Here is a 17,893-nt window from a genome sequence, read left to right as displayed (position 1 = left end):
TTTGATCACTTCTTGAGAAGTCAGATAGGATCAGTGTGGTCTCAAAAGAGGGGAGAGGCTTTCTGGGATACCATGTGACCTGCTTCTATTGCTGCAGGAGTACAGTAACCCCTGCTACTCTCCTGTCTGCCTCACCATAAAGAGCTTTGTGTTCATTCCATGCAATTAGAAATGAAGAAATGTTAGATTTTTTGGCTAATATACTGTATGTATAAAATCAATGCATTGAACATACATTGATCAAGGATGGATATTTTCATTTGTTCAGGGATACTAATTCAGGGATCAAATAATTTTGATTATAGTAATAGCACGAAAAAAAACCTTTGATGTTTATATTTTATTTGGTTGAAGCTTTTGCGTCCTTGTGCATTTATTTTGTCCTTAGGTTAGCCAAAGGAACCTGTAAACTCATTGCAGGGCGCCCATATCAAGCCCGACGCTGGAGGTCAAAATGAGGCCACTGTTTGCTTTTCGCTGTTGCCTGTGGCACATAACCAAGCACATATCAGGTCACATTATTTTTGTCAAGCATTTCTCTTGTGATAAGGAAAAGACCAGGGCTGACAGGAAGCCAACACACAAACATGCACAACGCATACAGTAGTGTGAATGTCAGGTACAAAAACACACACTGACGCCAACAACAACCCCAAACGCTGTGCTGTGTCCTCCACTGAAGTCAAAACTAACTTGCAGCTAACTTCCTGTTAGATGACTCAGAAAGCCAGTCATAGCAGGGAATAATGAAGAATATTAAAAATAACCGGTCTCTGTTCTCTGTTTTTTTCTTTTCTTTTACAGATCATCAAAAGCTGGAGAGAGAGGCGAGGATCTGCCGTCTACTGAAGCATCCCAACATCGGTGAGTTGCAGGTTTCTCGATCTCAAAATATGTACACACAAGTACGCAGATACAAATGAAAACACACATATCTTGTTCGGGTCTCTGGTGAATCCTGCTATGGCGATTCATCTTCCAGATACAGTTGTGAGAGAGCAAGGGAGAGAAACCAACTGTGTGCGCGTGTGCCTACACAGGTATCTAATGATGATATATCTCCGTGCTCTCCCAGCTGCGTCATCAAAAAGACATGGGAGCCCTACACCCTCTCTCTAAACCACTGACCCTTTACACTCTTTCGTCCTCATTACGCCTCTGACAGAATCTGTCTCTTCTCTTTTCCTCTGTTCACACTCATCCTCTCATGTTATTCCTCTCCTTCACTTTCATTAATTCTGATTCCAAATCAGTTCGGCATCATAGCAGCATTTCCAATCATTTTTCAAGACATATCTGCTCTTCTAAAGTTCAAGAATAAAGTATGACTGATCATTTTGACTCTCAGACTTTGAAATTTGAAAAATCAAAAACACTATTATGTCAAAAGACAATGTATGAGGAAAACAAAGAAATTACATGGGACAATTCTTCTCAGGCACAAAAGCTTAGTGGGCTTTGAGGGCATTATTGATGTCTTAATGTCAATACAAACTCCTATGTAGATTACTGTAACACTTCAGATTAACACAGTAGCGATAGCATAGGGATCAAGGCCTAAAGTCAGAAAGTTATTTTTTAATTTATATACAAATGACTGGACTTCAACAGAAGCAATTAACATACCATCCTTAAATCCAACAAAGTCAAAGAACCACCACTAATATGTTGATCATACAGAATATAGGTGTTGCGGTAAATCATCACACATCAACACAAATGTTGCCCGTTGATTTCACTTCACACCATAAATGACGAGTACTGATTTTACTTTTAACCGATTTCTCTTTTATTTGGCTTCTTCTTCTGTCTTTTTTTCTGTGTGTGTGTGTGTTAAATCTCCTCTACAGTACGACTCCATGACAGCATATCAGAAGAGGGTTTCCATTATTTGGTGTTTGATCTGTGAGTAAGAGACTCTCTCACACACACCAGTTTCACATGTTTTCTTCTACTTTCCATGCTTTTGCTGTACTGTTTTTAGCTCTCATGAAATCTAGCCTTTTATAAATCCATCTCAAGTTTGTGAAAAGTTCTTAGTACTTACCTTGGTTCACACACGGTGTAAGTAACTACATTGAAACTGCTTCTGCGCAGTTTGAATGTAGTTACTTACACCGTGAGAACCAAGCAGTGTTTTTGGAGTGAGAGGTGTTTTGATCAGCTCAATTAGCCTGGAAGTTATAAGGTGAATGCTATTTAGTATCAGTTAATCTCTTGTGTAAGAACATGTTTTTGTGATTTTAAGTTTGAAGAGCTGTTGCAACAGGCTCCTGACCTTTATCGCCCTTTGTGCATGTGCACTGTATGTGCTCAACACATTCACATCACACATATAAAAATCCAGTTGAGAAGCGTGTAACCACATGAACACCCTCTTGCACATTCTCAAGCAGCAACTCATGCACATTACAGTAACAGACAGATAACATCAATACATTACTTGGCCTAATTCATCCTTGATGTAATAACTTCATGTTGTGTAAGGATCTCTCCACACACTAATATTGTCTCTGTCTCCCCACAGGGTGACAGGAGGGGAGCTGTTCGAGGACATCGTAGCCAGGGAGTACTACAGTGAGGCTGACGCCAGGTAGCGCACACCCACTTACACTGCTGAGCACAGCAGCTGCTATGAATCTCTGTCTGTTGCTGGAGAGAACAACTGTGTGCACCTATATACGTGTGTGTATATTTGTGTGTTTCACATATGGTCGTCTCAGAGGTGTGATGCAGCTGCCTTGTCTCTGAGGCATCTCGTAGAGTTATTTATAAAGGTGATTAACGACATATAGCCTCAGGCATTAATCATTCTCTGCCTATATTACATTACCAGAAAGGGTGTGTGTGTGTGTGTGTGTGTGTGTGTGTGTGTGTGTGTGTGTGTGTGTGTGTGTGTGTGTGTGTGTGTGTGTGTGTGTGTGTGTGTGTGTGTTTTCTTGTCATAGACTTTGCATAGCTTTGGTTTGTCCATACAGTGTAATACATTATATCCTGTGAAAAATGACCTGCCGTCATGTGACTTAATGTCATCCATCAGGAAAACAGCATCACTCATAAGAAGTCTAATGAAAGGACCATATGATACATTGTTATGAGATTGTTTCCTCTTCTCTTCTTCTCAATTAATTTTCCCTCCCATCTCTTTCTCTCTACCTTTCTGTCCTGCCTTTCGGTCTCTCCTTCCATTTCTTCCATCACAATCCTGCACTCGTTCATTACTCGCCTGCCCTCAGCCACTGCATACAGCAGATCCTGGAGAGTGTCCATCACTGCCATGTTAATGGGATCGTCCACAGGGATCTGAAGGTTTGTATCACCACAGGCGCAGGTGCAGCTCTCTTTAGTCTCGACTCCGTGCAACAGATGGCAATTCCCTTGTAGTCCTTAACCTTTGCATCTTGACACTTTCATTCTTTCATAGTTTGTTTGATGAAATAAAGATTAAGTTTCCAGTGTTTTCTGCAGTGACAAGAAACCGCGCACAGTATAGAGATTGCTTTTGTTTTTACATCCTACCTTTATCCTTATATGGGCTTTGAAAGCTTTGGGCAATTAATGAAGGTGATATGACCTTGACCTCAACTCTGAGATTTGCTACAATACTGATTTGCTGGATTAGAAACAAAAAAGAAATTTTGCCAAAGGCCTTGTCCTAGATTCTGCCCTCCTATATTGTTCCTTGTTAGGCGAGTCTATAGTCTTGGTTCTGTATTTGTTTTGCCAATGTCAAGAATGAAGATCCTTTACTAATACTACAACTATGTTTCAGATGGCATGCTAGCATCTTTGTATGAGTGTGTCGTACTCTGTCTGTAATACTACGGTGACAGGAACAGGAGCAACCACAAACCAGAACCTCAGGAATGATCATGATTTGCATAATTATATTAAAATCATGTTGAGATGTGAAAGATTTTCCAAGGTCATGAATATTCTATTCTTAGTCTGTGTTCTCATAACCTCTCAAGGGCGTTTTTATGTGTGGGAAAGAGGGAAGGGAGTGGAGGAAAGCTCTCTTGGATATGTTCAGATGGATTGTAAGCCCGTAATGCAACCAAGAAAATAGATAAATGAATATAGAAATACAGAGTAACCATGATGCTTCATGAGATTTCCAATCTGTCGACTCTATGAGGGGAGATTGTTATTTGCTTAAGTGATTTAAAGTTTTCAGATGCCTCATAATCAGGAAGATTTATTCATCACTATGTAAATCTTTATGTAGATGTGTCCAGTTGTCAGTTAGTGTCTATGTCCTGTTGAGTCATATGTCTGCCATAAACTGACTGCACACAGGCTGGCTGCGTTAAAGTCTAAATGTTAGGAAATGTATTATTCATTAGAGCCCACTGTCTAACTGGCCTTAGGTTAGCAAAGACCTTTCTGCACCTGTGTCCGCTCGTGTGTGTGTGCTTGCTGGGGGCTTGCATATATTTACAATTGTGCTAAACTGTGTTAGTGTGCAGTGTGTGTTTGTTGGTTACCCATATGTGGCCGAGTCACTTGTTTTTACACCCACGTCTCCTGTTACACCACACGTTCCCCCTGTATCCTTCTCCCTGCAGTGTGCACTTTGTTCCCACTCATGGATTTTAACAGTGGATTGGTGTTCCTTTGGACAAATGTATCATGTCTGCAACCAATTCACTCTCTCAGAATCCATGAGACTGAGGGAGCAAGTCCACAGCTCCAGCATGGAAATGTCCGTGGTCACGTAGAGATTTGGTCCCGTGCACATTTCTGTTTCTCTGTCATATGTGTGGCAGAAAGGGAGTTGCCCCAGACACTGATTTAAGAGCAGTTTAGCATCATTGACCCCTAATGATTTGAATTAGGATTTGGTTTGGCTAATCTGATTTTAGATCTGTGTCTGTGGGCGGCTTGTTCCCAGAGCGTGTGACCTCTCACCTCTAACCTGTTTGACTCCGCCCCCCCCAGCCTGAGAACCTTCTATTGGCCAGTAAGCTGAAGGGGGCGGCGGTCAAGTTGGCTGACTTTGGGCTGGCAATCGAGGTGCAGGGGGACCAGCAGGCATGGTTTGGTGAGTATCGATCCATCCATTCTCAACCTGAATCAATCAATCAATCAATCAGACAGTCAAACAATCAATCAAACAAGTAATCAAATAATCCACCAACCAAGCAATCAAGCAGTCACTCATTTAGTTAGCCTAGTCAATGAAATACCCACTACCACCTACCATTCCACATCTCCTCCCTCCCTTCCTCCCTCCCTCCATGTCACTCCTCCAGGTTTTGCTGGCACCCCAGGCTACTTGTCTCCAGAAGTTCTGAGGAAAGATCCATATGGGAAACCAGTGGACATGTGGGCCTGTGGTAAATAACATTAAAATTATCTCACTGCAACTGTTTGAATGAACTTGACTCTGTAATTAAAGCCTCAGTCTTAAGGCTTTGTCTGAACTGGACAGGTGTGTGAAGAAATGTGCTCTGTTCCTACACTGCAGCTTAATGTTTTTACAAGTGAAAAATGCAGTATCAAAAGATTGAATTGTATTGTCTTTCTGAAAGTAGTGCTGCACTATATTGCTGTTAATATTCCTGGTTAACTTAACATATCACCACCCACCAGGTGTAATTTTATACATCCTTCTGGTGGGCTACCCTCCCTTCTGGGATGAGGATCAGCACCGACTCTACCAACAAATCAAGGCTGGAGCCTATGATGTAAGTGTGTACTTGCATACATAGGGTTAATATTGAATTTACGTAATATGAGCAAGATCAATACCAGTAGACGGTTAAACCCAATTCAAACAGGAGCCCTACCGCACACACAGATAGTCTTAAATATACATGTTTACTTTATCTCTTGTGTCTCTTTCCATCAGAGGATCTTCGTTTTATAAATGTTCTGTCCTTTGCTTCAAGTTGTTCTTATTGTCACTCCATTTTTTTGCCAGTTCCCGTCACCAGAGTGGGACACTGTTACTCCTGAGGCCAAAGATCTGATCAATAAGATGTTAACCATCAATCCCAGTAAACGCATCACTGCCGCAGAGGCCCTCAAACACCCCTGGATCTGCGTATGTGGCGCTTAAATTATATATTTTCTTACTTCCATGAATGCACATCTCCAAAGGTCATATTGGCCACACATGTACAACTATACATTCATGCCAACCATTGTTTCCATGTCCTCCTAATCCCCAAATCCTTTCATCTTCTTTCTGCAGCAACGGTCCACTGTTGCCTCCATGATGCACAGGCAGGAGACTGTGGAGTGCCTGAAGAAATTCAACGCCAGGAGGAAACTCAAGGTGAGCTTCAGGCAATCCTTTGTGTTTCTATTTATGTAGAAATATTCATCCATCCATCCCTCTCTCTCTGTCTTCCTCACTCAAGACTTCTCAGGGTAACTCAGAAATGATGAGTTGTTCTCTTAAACCTTCAAGTTGCCCTTTTGCTGTGCTCCACTTTCTTGCTGTAACCTTTAATCAATATTCCTATTTCTCTCTTCCTTCCTTCCATCACCATTACCTTTTTCTTTCCCTCTGTTCTATCACTGCAGGGAGCCATACTGACCACATTGCTGGTCACAAGAAACTTCTCAGGTATGTCTCTCTCAGCCTAGTGTCTGAGACTTGTTTTTTCCAAACAAAACTAAAAACATTTATACTTAAGAAAAAAAGCAGGTGGTTGGAAACACTTCTTAACCTTTGATATTGGAGGTAGTTTGGTTAGGTGCTCTAAGAAAAGTTCATCTTCTATTCACAAGGACACAAATCAGAGGCATTACAAAATAGGTACATATACAGTATGTAGTCGATCTCTTACTCTGAAAAAAAAAGAATAGGGGCTTGTTAATCCATTTTGGAATGCCTTTGATCTGTTTCTCTACAAAACAAAGATGATCTTGGCACAAACACAATGTGCCAATGATAAACAAAGTCATCTCTTTTTATCTTTCTAGCTGTTGCTCTACCATGCTCTCTCCCTACTTTGCACTCTTGTCATACTTTTTTGCATGTATTTCCTTTGACCTATCTCTAATTTCTCAGGCTCTTGCCAGCCTGTTTTCTCTCTTCATTCTACAGTAAAAATGCATTAGTGCATTTGTGTCTCTTTTTATTCAACATCTTCTTCCTTTTTCAATTTTCTTTCCTTCTTTTGTTTGGATTGTGGTATCCATTTGAGGTAAGAGTTTTGGAATGACAGGGAAATATGTGGGGTTGGGCCCAGCCAATGAGTTGATTTTTTTTTTTTTAGTCTTAATTCACTCTATAGCGAATCACATAATGCATGAAGATGAGGTGTGGTGTTTGGTATTCACTGAATCTCACGCCAAAGTGCCAATATAAGATCAGAGAAATCAGAGTAAAATTCAGACAAGGATACAGCATGTATATTGAAGTGCAATTTATTCTTTATGCCATTAAAACTGCGAGATGAGTGATGTGGGTGCTAGTGGTTAAGTGCATGTGTGCGTGCAAATGTTAATTTAAGAATGCTATGTTAGCCTCCTAGAGTTAGGAAAATTTTCCTCTTCATCACCACCTAACTATACACCTAGTCAACCACCCGTCAGCCCCTCAAATGTGAATTGATATGTAGTAGGAGAACAACCTTGCATAAATAAGGATGCCATCCAGAGCATCTGTTGCATTGCATCATGGATCTTGCAGTTGGATTTTTTGCACCTGGAGTTTGAAGATAAGCACAGTTGACTGATATGCTTGCTGCATGTTAGTGTAGCCTCAGGCTCAGGACTCTGTTTGTCAGCTCTCATGCTGAAGTGCTGTCTCTGTCTTTCCTTCTACAGCAGCCAAGAGTCTGCTCAACAAGAAGACAGACGGCGTAAAGGTGAGCTGCTTTGCACAGTGAAGAGAATGCCTTGTTACTTGCATTAGTCTGTTGGAACGCTCAGTGTCAGAAGAGCCTTATGGATTTTTATTATGCATTTTGCACTTAACAGCATCATCATTCAGGGACAGTCACTCCAAGCCGTGGGGCAGGCAGTGTTTTTTTTTCTTAGCTTGATCCCACACTAGTTTTGTGGCACACCTTGACCACATTGATTAAATCAATGACTATATTTATTCAATCATCATTTCTTTTTTTCCAAATACCGGTGTCTATAGTGTCTCTTCCTGTGTATTTCCTTAACAAACCACATGTCATAGTTTCCATAGTCACTTAATCTTTACTGGAGAGCCCCTTTTGTGCTCTGTCGTAATATCTCTGTGTGTTTGGGGTCCGATCTGAAATTAACACCTGACACAAAGGTGCATGTGTCCACATGTGCACAACTGTGTTGAGAGTTTTGTGTTACTTACTTATTGTATGCCTGTTCTGCATTTAAATGAGTTTTAATTTGAGGTTGGACCTCTGCATACATTGTCTTAATCAGCGTCACCGTGTTTGGGTCTTACTCAGGCCTATAGAATGTCATGCTGTGTGATCCATTGCAGGGAGTGTGAATGTGGTCACATAGACGAAGGAAAGTGAGAAAGTAAAAGTCCTCATTAAAGTCAAAATTGAAAGGAGAGAGTGACTATAGTAAAGTTAACAGGAAAACAATTGCTTCTGAATTAGTGAATCAACATGAGAACTATACCCAGTGCTGAATTCTGTCTTCACTATTTCCTATAAATAAACACCCAAGTGTATCAGTCCACTGAATATGACAGTCATACTCACATTTTTTTGTGTACATTATTATTATTACTTATTTTAATATTGTATTGGAATGATCTCAGTTGGACAAACGCCTGTCAGCATAGCAAGTTCCCAATTTATTGTTGAGCAGCTATTGAGTTGTTTTCTTGCCTGTATGTTATCTGACAGAGGTGGAGTCAAAAAGAAAAGTCCTCCCATACCTCCCATCTGGTTACAAACCCTTTTGTATTTTATTTATATTCTGCGATTCTAGCAGATAGGAATTCAATCAATGTGTGATTGATCAAAAAATGTGGTTTTAGAAACACACAAAGTTTTTCCTAAATTACTTTTCAGGATAGCCCTCTCTGGGTTGTGACATACTCAGATTTCATGAAGAGATGATGGTGTGTAACAGTCAGCAACATCGGACCTGAAACATAGTTTGGGATGATCTCTATGGAATGGACTGTGGCCACAGTATGCTTGTATATGCGTGTGTGCACATGAGTGGGTCAGAAAAGTGTGTATGTGTGTCATGTCCCCTCTACACTGCCCCCTACAGGTCAACAACAAAGCCAACACAGTGACCAGTCCTAAAGACACTGGCCCTGCCCCTGCACTGGTATACACACACAACCTCACCCACACTTGCACCTTCATCTGCAAAACTTCTACAACTCCCCATCTCACACCCTCAACTGTGGAGGAGGTACAGGTTCACCCTTTCACAGTGCAGGGGGTCAGATCAGCTCCTGTTTGATCTCAACCTTGTTTGTTACAATTTAGAAAAATAAAATGGGTGATAACCCAGGGTAAAAAAGAATGTGTAGCTCAACTTTAGGCTATCCCTGAATGAAATAGTATTTGAAAGCTTTTGCCACTGCACAGCATGTCTCAGTTGCACCATAGTTGATACAGCTAAATATGAAAGATATGTTGTTCATAATTCAGATCGATGTGTTCATTCATTCATCTGAATTAGCAAAGCATGCATGGGGTATACGTGAGTTTGGGCCATTTTGGATTTGCTGGATCTGTATAGTGTTAATGTAGGGCTTGAGCAATAAGACTTCACATACACGTTTTGATTTAGCTTTGAGTAGTGTGGTCCTAAAACTGTAGTTAGGGGCAACCTCTACCTCAACCGCCCCCCAACCCCACCCCCTACTCTCTTTTCCTCTGCAAGATCCCCCACCCCTGTCCTTCCTCTTTGCACATCTACAGCATGCATGAACGCCTCCCATTTCATGACAAGTACTTCACTGTTTGAGTGTTGCATGTGAAAAATGAAATCCCTGACAAGAATCCAAGGATGTGTCGATCATAGAGTTTGTCTGTGCATGGCTGGAGAGTGAAGTTGTCAGCTACTTGGGCTCTATGCGATGCCACGTTCCCCGAGTGGTTTGGTCATCACTCATTGGCTTGTGCATGGTGTCACCTGACTGGCTGCCTACGTCAGGCCACATGACTGTTGCTCTGCATGATGTCAAAAGCTTCCTGTCTCCCCATTTGCTGTCTAGAGGATTACGCATGAACACAGGCACATGACATATCTTACTCTCTCTCTCTATCCTCCTTTCTCTCTCCATAATCATCATGCACGCATGCACACACAAACACGCGCACATGCACACACACAGGCTGCTGATTTTATAATCTAGTGTAATCTGGGTGAGTGATTAGAAGGACTGAGCTGGTCATCAGGATCGATTCCACAAAAGCTCAGACATCTGATTACCAAGGCAGGACACTGGCGAGGGCTGATGAGAGAAAAAAGACAAAACACAAAGACACATAAAAGACATTTAGAAACAATTCACAAGGAAGAGAGGAAAGAAAGAAAGCAAAAGGACAAATAAATGAAATACACGGTTGCCCATAAAGTTGTAATTATTTTGTTTTTAGACATATCTGTCTGTCATCATTTCATTAGAAGAGGTTAAATTATTTTTTTTAAATTATTTTTAATTTAACTTTATGGGCAACCGTGTAGACAGACAGATAGATAGATAGATAGATAGATAGATAGAAAGAAAGAAAGAAAGAAAGAAAGAAAGAAAGAAAGAAAGAAAGAAAGAAAGAAAGAAAGAAAGAAAGAAAAGTGGTAGATCATACACACACGCTTCACCGGTTTCTGTGCCATCATGCCCTTTTCTGTGTTTCTTCAGTTCCTACAAGTTCTCTGTCACTTCTTCTTCTTCAGGAACCACAGACAACTGTGATTCACAACCCTGTGGATGGAAACAAGGTATTACAACAAAACCACAATGTTCATTGTAAACTGCACTCATTAATATTAAAGCTGTTTGCTCCGATACTTCAGGCTGTCTCTTTTCACAGTACACTCAGTAACAACAACAGCATCTCCCTGACACCAAAAAAATAGCTCTTAACTTTGACTGTTATGTAACCTAAAATTAATAAATTATGTTCAGTGGGGGATATTGGTGGCCTCCGGGTTTAAGACCCTAGCCATGTATTTACAGCAGCCCTGATTTAAACCCAGCTGGGGTCTTAGCTGCATGTCATTAACTCGCTCAATCTTCTTATTGTTGTGTGCTATTTTGCAATAATGGATGCAGAAAAGGTAGCTTTAACACGGTTGCAACTTCTTTATTTCAACAATCACTGATATTGTAAAACACACATCATTCATCATCATTAGTACATACAAATCCAGAGTACTGAAAATGTGTATGTTGTCATTCTTAGGAGTCCATTGAGAGTGCCAATACTACCATAGAAGATGAAGATGTAAAAGGTAGGGAAACTTGTTCGTCCTGTTTGTTGTCTCATATTTACAGTTGCCAACTACCCTGTGCACGAACAGCAGTCACTCTCACCATGTCCATTCAGACAGATCACTGTTTTGTATGTTTCTCTTTACCCTGTTTTGTAACTGCACAGCAAAATCACCACTGCAACTCCCCCTCTGGCTGTCAACTCTTATTGCAAAAAGCTGTCCGCCCTGTTCTTTTTTTGTCCTATACCCTCCCTCGCATCCTCATGTTTCTCCCATTTTATGTCTGAGGTTGATGCTGACATTTGTCAGCGCGGCACACTTTTTCTTTTTCATTTGCATATGCCTTCTTGTTTTCAGTATTACTAAATGTCTCCTTTCTGTTTTCTTTTCTCCGTCTTTTTGTTGTTGTTGAATATATACATGTTTTCCCCATAATTTCTACCCGGGCTTGACCCATACATATGTATTTCTATCACATCGCTGACCACAACACACACTCGGCAGCCGTTCGTCTGGGCAGCTTAGTGAGTGGTCTCTTGAGCTCTAAGAGCCGTTCCTCACAGATGTCTGACTCAAGGCAGACTCCCACCTCCTCAGTTCAGAGTAAGTCCCTCCACAGCGAGGGAGGTGCACTGTTTTGTTCCCCCCTTATTATCTAGTCAGTCATCACTGGAGGAGACTGCTCCCAACATGCAAAGTGCCTAAAATCCTGTGTTCCTACTTTTCAAATTACTTCCCTGATTTAGATGATTGAATGTAGCTCCTTGTGTTCCACTGACTACAGTATCCCTCCCTGAAAGAGAAGAACCCTTTGTTTCTGACCCTTGAATTATCTGCCCCGCTCCCTCTTTCTTTTGTGTACGACTTGAAGAGGATGCTCTCTTGCTGTATACATATTCTCTTTCCCATGCCTCCATTTCCCTTTTGTTCTGAGATATTAAAAGACTGACTGAACAGTAAAAAGCTGATTTATATATACATACATACTGTATGTAGACACTCAGCATTGAAGTTTATATATGTGGAGGAATAATGTTGATACAGTATTTTATTTTATTTTATTTTATTTTATTATTTAATGTATTTTTGTTGCACATTTTAAGTATTTTTTTCAATATCCCCCAGCCTGCACCAATAACAATAAAGGTAACTGTCAACATTACTTAGTTAAAACTGCTTTTGTAGAAAATACTTGCATCTGAGCATTGGTTTGTCTTTGTTCATTTTGAGCTTTGTTGGGTGAAAGGAATCGTGTCAGCCTGCATTTTCCTGCCTGATATCCCTATTAGTCATGGGAGGCCTTCTTGTTGTTGTGTTACACAGACATGAAATGACTTTGTGAAATACATTTTTGAGCGCCTTCCATTTCTAATAACTTTGAAATCTTGCTGATTTCATAGACTAGAACCCGTTTGAAGCTGAATTGATGTCAGACTCTCTTTATCTGCACTCAGACCCTATGTTTGCCTGATATACAGTAACAACTGGTAATTTTTACATCAGTTTCTGTTGCTGACGTTGTGTGATCTTGTGTTATAGCTCGCAAACAGGAAATTATCAAAGTAACTGAGCAGTTGATTGAGTCTATCAACAATGGAGACTTTGAGGCATATGCGTAAGTTTCTTTCTCTTTGCATTTACATATATGATAATGTAGAACTTAAAATGGATTTACTGCTTCCTTTACTGAGGCTTCTTTTCTTTCTTTTGTCGTCACAGGAAGATTTGTGATCCTGGTCTGACTTCCTTTGAGCCTGAAGCTTTGGGTAACTTGGTGGAAGGACATGACTTTCATCGCTTTTATTTTGAGAATGGTGAGTTGAAAAAAATACTGTAGCAGTTGTGACTTTGTGAGATAGCAATTTTTTAACAATACCACAAGCACAGTTGCAGGTGGGCTGATCTTTTACACAACAGAACAATAGAACAATAAATAAAGGTTAAGCAGATGCGAAACGCTTACTTCAGGCACTCCGACCGAGCCAAGGAATTCTTTAAAAAGCCTTTATTTTATTTAGGGCATATCTCTATTAAAATATATAAGACACCGACCGGTTTTGATCAGACGGTCTTCGTCAGGGTGTTAGAAGTATAAAGGTTGTGAGTTGACTATTAACTCGAGCTTGATGCTTTCCAGATGTGCTTAATGGATTTTCTTTTTGTTTGCTTTCATTGGCTGAGTACTTTGATCTGGACCATATGTGAGAAACCTTCCTGCCCGATTCTTAGTGGGTAGAACTTTAATGACCTGGCCAAGAATCACATTACAGCTAAGAGTCCAGATTACACAGGACATCCCATGTTGATGCCTGAAGCGGTGATCGCTGGTTGGACTCCCAACTCGCGACAGTTTTCACAGCATGTCATTTATCTGGTCTCCCTCCCTGCTTTCCTGTCTCTCTATACTGTCCTATTTAATAAATGCATGAAATGCCCCAAAAATATATTTAAAAAAGTACACAATATACACCATATTACTCACTATTTTAATACATTGATATTAGTTGAGAAACATGACAAAATGAAGTCATCTAATCTAAAATGGGTTTCCAGATCATCCCATTTCACTCCTGATCATGATGTCCAGCTTTTTTTAAAAACAGAGCTGAGTGAAAATGGCAATTTCATGTGACAGACTGTAAAAACAGTGGTAGGCACAATTAAGCAACACTGGTGGGGACATGTCACATGTCATCAGTTGATGGGCAGCAAGTGTGGAGAGAATTTCACTGATAACAAGGAAGGTCACCAACATACAGCAAAAGTTGAGTGTAAATTGTGCATTAGTGGGTACCTGATAAATTGTTTGTTCTGTATAAATAATCAACCTCACCATTTTAAAGTTCATGTTTGCTGGTGTACTACAAGGGCACAGCTGTGATTATGGACTAACCTTGGTACATGAAATCACTAATGAATAATGACTTCTATAAATGGCAGAATGTTCTCAGTCGCTGTAAAAATAGTTCAGATAAACTAGATATGTCCCAGAAACCTCAATCACTTGGCAAGCCCGTGCTAGCATCAACATATAGACACTTTAGTTCATGTCAATTAATAATCCCTTTAAGGAACAAAACACTGACCCTGAAGTGTTTTGTTTTGTATAACCATGCAGCTGTATTAGATTTTCATAACCTCCCCATAATCAGCAGCTGTTTCTCATTCTCAGCTCTCTCCAAAGGGAATAAGCCGGTGCACACCATCCTCTTGAATCCACATGTGCACCTAATTGGGGAAAACGCTGCGTGTATTGCCTATATTCGACTGACCCAGTACATGGATGGCAGCGGCATGCCCCGCACCATGCAGTCTGAGGAGACCCGTGTGTGGCATCGCCGCGACGGCAAGTGGCAGAACATCCACTTCCACCGCTCTGGCTCACCCAGCATCCCTTCCCAGTAAGAGACAGTAAGAAACACACAGCATACACCCTGGTCAGTACACCATTACATCACTGTTGAGTGAGGTCACAGATCACTCCTCATGATGTAGTTTACAGTTTTAAAAGGGAACAGATTTATTCCTCTGAATATACAGGTATTTCGACTTTTATTTTAGTGAACAACCATGTGAACAACCAACCATTTTGTCAGGTAGAAGGACAGTTGTTGCTAGCATATTCTTTCAGCTATACCATTAACCATAGGCTAATCTTATTAGCTGAATGGGCTGATGGCTGCAGGTATGTTTTAAAATACAAAAAAACTGCACCTTGCTAACTCCTGAGATTTAGCACACAGCTTCAACATGTGGGCAAATCCAAAGCCTGACAGACTCACTTTGCTCAGTTATGGTTGTGACAATACCAGCTGGATGGAGGAGTTTTGTCAATTCAACAGTCAGTTTCAAAGGTGGAGTATTTATGAGAACTAAGACTCAATACTTCAGTGTATCACAAGAACCAGCAGGTTTAGCAGGTCTTTTTTCTTACATTTTAACTTGTCATAGCAGGAAAGGAATAGGTGTGACCTATAAGCTGACAACAGCTCTACAACATTTACATGACATATTGCGCACCCTTGTCTTGTCACTAATTATTTCACTGATGAAAAGTAATTTTGTTCCCAGACAAATGTTGCATGGAGTTATGATGAGAATTACCTAAGGTCGCCAAACACCACAAACACATGTGAATCATAAAGGTTATTGAATTTCACATCAGCAAGTTTAACAAAAGACAGACGAAATTAAGTGAGATTCCTGCCAAGAAGATGCCAAATAAATGAAATTACCTGTGTGGGTGGGTTACAGGTGTGGAAAGGGGCATTCCAGGTGAGAGCATGCACAAAGGTAACATGCCAGGGCCTTTTATTGACCACACTCCAGATTTTCTTGCTATTACATGTTGTGATTTTGCTTTGAAAAAAAGGCTAGTATTTTGATAATCTCTTGGCACAGTAAACATCATTTCTCTTTGCAGTCTGGCAGTATAGACTAAAATGTATGTTTTGTCTCCCCCTTGTTGCAGTTAATGGAATATCAACATCTGGTCCAAAAAAAAATCAAAAAATCCCATCAGCAAATCTAGTAGGGCAGCCAACTAGCCACCCCATGACTCTGACCTTTGACCCTTCTATAAGGACATGACATCGCACAGGACACAAGTATTAATACATTTTACTGTTATGGCATTTTATTAATGGACATCATTCAAAACCACCATCGGGTGGCTGCACACCGTATCTGGACATTATGAAACAAGCATATTGACGACATTTTTTGTTTGTTTTTTAAGATGTTTTGGTATGCATTTTAAATATAAAATAGAGATGTTTAAAAATCTACTACTGTAACCTCTCCCAAAAATTAGTTCTGTATTTTTATGTGTATTTATGTGTGTGCAATACAAAAACATTTGGAAGATCAGAATGTTAAAATTGAGCTTGCTTTAGTTCTGGTGATGTATATACCTTGTGATTGTTGATAAGAACAAAAACAAACATTGAAATTGCTATTCTTGCTATCAGATGAATTAAGAGTTTACGTAAAATCCAGTTTATGAGCTACATTTATGTTTGCTATGAGCTAAGTCATACTGTTTGAATTGTCCGATTTCAACCTATAATACTAATTTAAATGTAAAGAAAAGCAGAGCAGCTTACACTTTGCATTGAGGTATGTTTGCCTTTATATCAGTGAAATAAGAAATAAGAGAATGTAGCATATATGTAATATATGAAAATTCAAGACTATTGTGTAGTGCATGGGGGGGAATATTGTGAGTAAGATCATATGAAACTATAATATCTTCTGTTTGATTTGTGAATCACTTACTTGTTTGTTTGCATTTGTTAATGTTGTGCATCAGTCCTGTCCCAAATGTTTCCAATGTCCTCCAATATCATGGAACTGCTGTAAAAACAATAACACAGTTATTTATGGTTGACATCCAGCGTAAATATCAAAACCCCATATCTACGAGGAGGCAAAATAAACTCCTGGTTGCAGAAGCACCCCTTACATTTTGTATAAAAATGAGAGGAAAACAAGCTCATTTTTCATAATGTTTGTACTTGTATTGTATGACAGTATGTAGGGTTTTTGTTGTCATTTTATTCTTGTCATTTCCAGTGTGTTACTTTGCCAGTTGCAGGGAGAAGGTGGAGATGAAGATTGAGCAAAGGCACTACAGTCTCTACCCTCCGTCAGCTGAAGTGTCAACCTGATGGTTGGGCCAATACGTCTGGAAGCGTCATAAAATCATTGGATTGCAGTCATACAAGAGTATGGTGAGAGGACAGTGAAGGAGATGATCAAAAGAGAGTTGGACTGTAATAAATGTTGGGATGTCTTCCTTGACGATCAGTGCTTCTACTAGCCAGTGGTGTCCTTACCACTGCAGGACAATGCCAGTGTCTTTGTCATCCGTACTGTTTGCTCTTTTCAATTGGTTTGTCTCTTCTTTTTTAAGGGGAAAAATATGATGAAAAAAAATAATTCTTTTGACGAAACGTATGATGTCAATGCAATGCACCACTCCTTATATGGTGTGTACCCGTTGCCAGCACGGCAATGGATGGCTTAACATGTTTAAGAAATAAATAAATCAGCTAAAGGTGTGATAATGAATGAGTTTGAACCTATTTTATGTTGTTGGTTGTTCGTCATTAGCTCAGTGTGGGAATGGGGGTCCTAATGCTGTGTGTTAGATTTCCAAATCCAGTATGTGAAACTTTTCTATGCTATTTTAGCTCTATACTAATACACTCTTCAGGCGTACACACGTGATATATTTGTCCCTAAGGTAACACCAGCTGGACTACTCTAGGTAAATTCTCAAAATTTCAGTAGCCTATTTTTCTATTTGGCAGATTATTACAGTAATTATAAAATTTAGATTAAATATGGAAATCTTAGATTAACCAATATATTTAAATATTAAAGTACAAAGATGCTGCAATCATGTGATTTTCTGACTTAACCTCTTGCAACATCTTGACCTCCTAGATGTAGAATACTGTATGTGTATGTAACAGTAGTAAATGAATTACTGTTCATTGATAACTGTAGGGTTTAAAACCAA

The 17,893-nt window shown here is 39.9% G+C and overlaps 1 protein-coding gene across 10 annotated transcripts in view; it reads left to right on the top strand.

Annotated features, from left to right (window-relative positions):
- camk2d2 (calcium/calmodulin-dependent protein kinase (CaM kinase) II delta 2) overlaps positions 1-17,425 on the top strand; it is a 33,012-nt gene extending 15,587 nt beyond the window's left edge. Inside the window, exons 3-22 of one of the 10 annotated variants that reach the window (XM_083974983.1) lie at positions 805-864; positions 1,851-1,905; positions 2,528-2,593; positions 3,237-3,309; positions 4,942-5,044; positions 5,256-5,339; positions 5,596-5,690; positions 5,927-6,049; positions 6,200-6,283; positions 6,535-6,577; positions 7,786-7,826; positions 9,187-9,246; positions 10,828-10,872; positions 11,337-11,385; positions 11,872-11,970; positions 12,493-12,513; positions 12,907-12,982; positions 13,087-13,181; positions 14,540-14,768; positions 15,839-17,425. In XM_083974983.1, coding sequence (XP_083831109.1) covers positions 805-864; positions 1,851-1,905; positions 2,528-2,593; positions 3,237-3,309; positions 4,942-5,044; positions 5,256-5,339; positions 5,596-5,690; positions 5,927-6,049; positions 6,200-6,283; positions 6,535-6,577; positions 7,786-7,826; positions 9,187-9,246; positions 10,828-10,872; positions 11,337-11,385; positions 11,872-11,970; positions 12,493-12,513; positions 12,907-12,982; positions 13,087-13,181; positions 14,540-14,768; positions 15,839-15,842 — 1,505 coding nt within the window. In that variant the 3' untranslated portion in view covers positions 15,843-17,425. Of the gene's footprint in view, positions 1-804; positions 865-1,850; positions 1,906-2,527; positions 2,594-3,236; positions 3,310-4,941; positions 5,045-5,255; positions 5,340-5,595; positions 5,691-5,926; positions 6,050-6,199; positions 6,284-6,534; positions 6,578-7,785; positions 7,827-9,186; positions 9,247-10,827; positions 10,873-11,336; positions 11,386-11,871; positions 11,971-12,492; positions 12,514-12,906; positions 12,983-13,086; positions 13,182-14,539; positions 14,779-15,838 lie in introns of all 10 variants that reach the window. The other 9 variants (XM_083974985.1, XM_083974982.1, XM_083974984.1 and 6 more) reach the window with 9 other exon arrangements.
- The last annotated feature ends 468 nt before the right edge of the window (positions 17,426-17,893 follow it).

Source organism: Trachurus trachurus (genome assembly GCF_905171665.1).
Source record: "Trachurus trachurus genome assembly, chromosome: 1".
Lineage (NCBI taxonomy): Eukaryota > Metazoa > Chordata > Actinopteri > Carangiformes > Carangidae > Trachurus > Trachurus trachurus.
This window is presented reverse-complemented; position numbering and strand designations above follow the sequence as displayed.